Consider the following 635-nt stretch of genomic DNA (forward strand, 5'->3'; position numbering starts at 1 on the left):
ACAAGTATAGGATACTTTAGCTGGATTTTAAAGACAAATTGCATCACCTATGGGAAAACATATATGCTCGATTGCTTAATGAAAAAGAAGTACGAGATATGGGACTGTGTGTGTACTACTCATACTCAGTAATTCATACTTGTGCTTGTAGGCAGCCCTTGAAGCAATTGATGAACTGGACCTTTTTGGAGCCCATGGAGGTCGCAAGTCTGTGATCCACGTCCTGCCGGATGAGGTGGAACACTGCCAGGTGATGGTTCTCACATCCAGAGAGTCGAGATGGAGACTCACGGCACAGAGCACTTGGGCTCCAGTTCAGACTCCCCAGCTTCCTAGCTTGGTGGCTCTTAGCTTCTTTGAGCTTCAGTTCCTTCGTCCATAAAATGGGCATACTAGGACCTACCCCCACTGCTGCACAAGGTGGTCATGAGAATCAGAATTAATCAACTTAATTTGTCAAAGTACTTTGTGAGCCAGAAAGGACCGCGCAAACATAAGATACAGCAATGGTGTTTCTATGGAGTCAGCAATCAAGACAACTGTGTTCTGTTGGAGGCAAATCAATTTTACGGTTTTTTGTTTTTTTTTTTTGAGCATGTACAAGGTTTTCTCTTAGGTTTATTTCATGAGGTCCC

General features: G+C 43.6%; 1 protein-coding gene across 1 annotated transcript in view; it reads left to right on the forward strand.

Moving 5' to 3' along the window:
* Positions 1-250, forward strand: part of LOC104995021 (phosphorylase b kinase regulatory subunit alpha, liver isoform-like) — a gene marked incomplete at both ends in the record, with an annotated part of 12,743 nt that extends 12,493 nt beyond the window's left edge. Inside the window, one exon of the mRNA XM_010848738.1 lies at positions 152-250. Within this exon, the coding sequence (XP_010847040.1) occupies positions 152-250 (99 nt within the window). The remainder of the gene's footprint in view (positions 1-151) is intronic.
* Positions 251-635: the final 385 nt, after the last annotated feature.

This window comes from Bison bison, unplaced genomic scaffold (genome assembly GCF_000754665.1).
Source record: "Bison bison bison isolate TAMUID 2011002044 unplaced genomic scaffold, Bison_UMD1.0 scf7180017850485, whole genome shotgun sequence".
Lineage (NCBI taxonomy): Eukaryota > Metazoa > Chordata > Mammalia > Artiodactyla > Bovidae > Bison > Bison bison.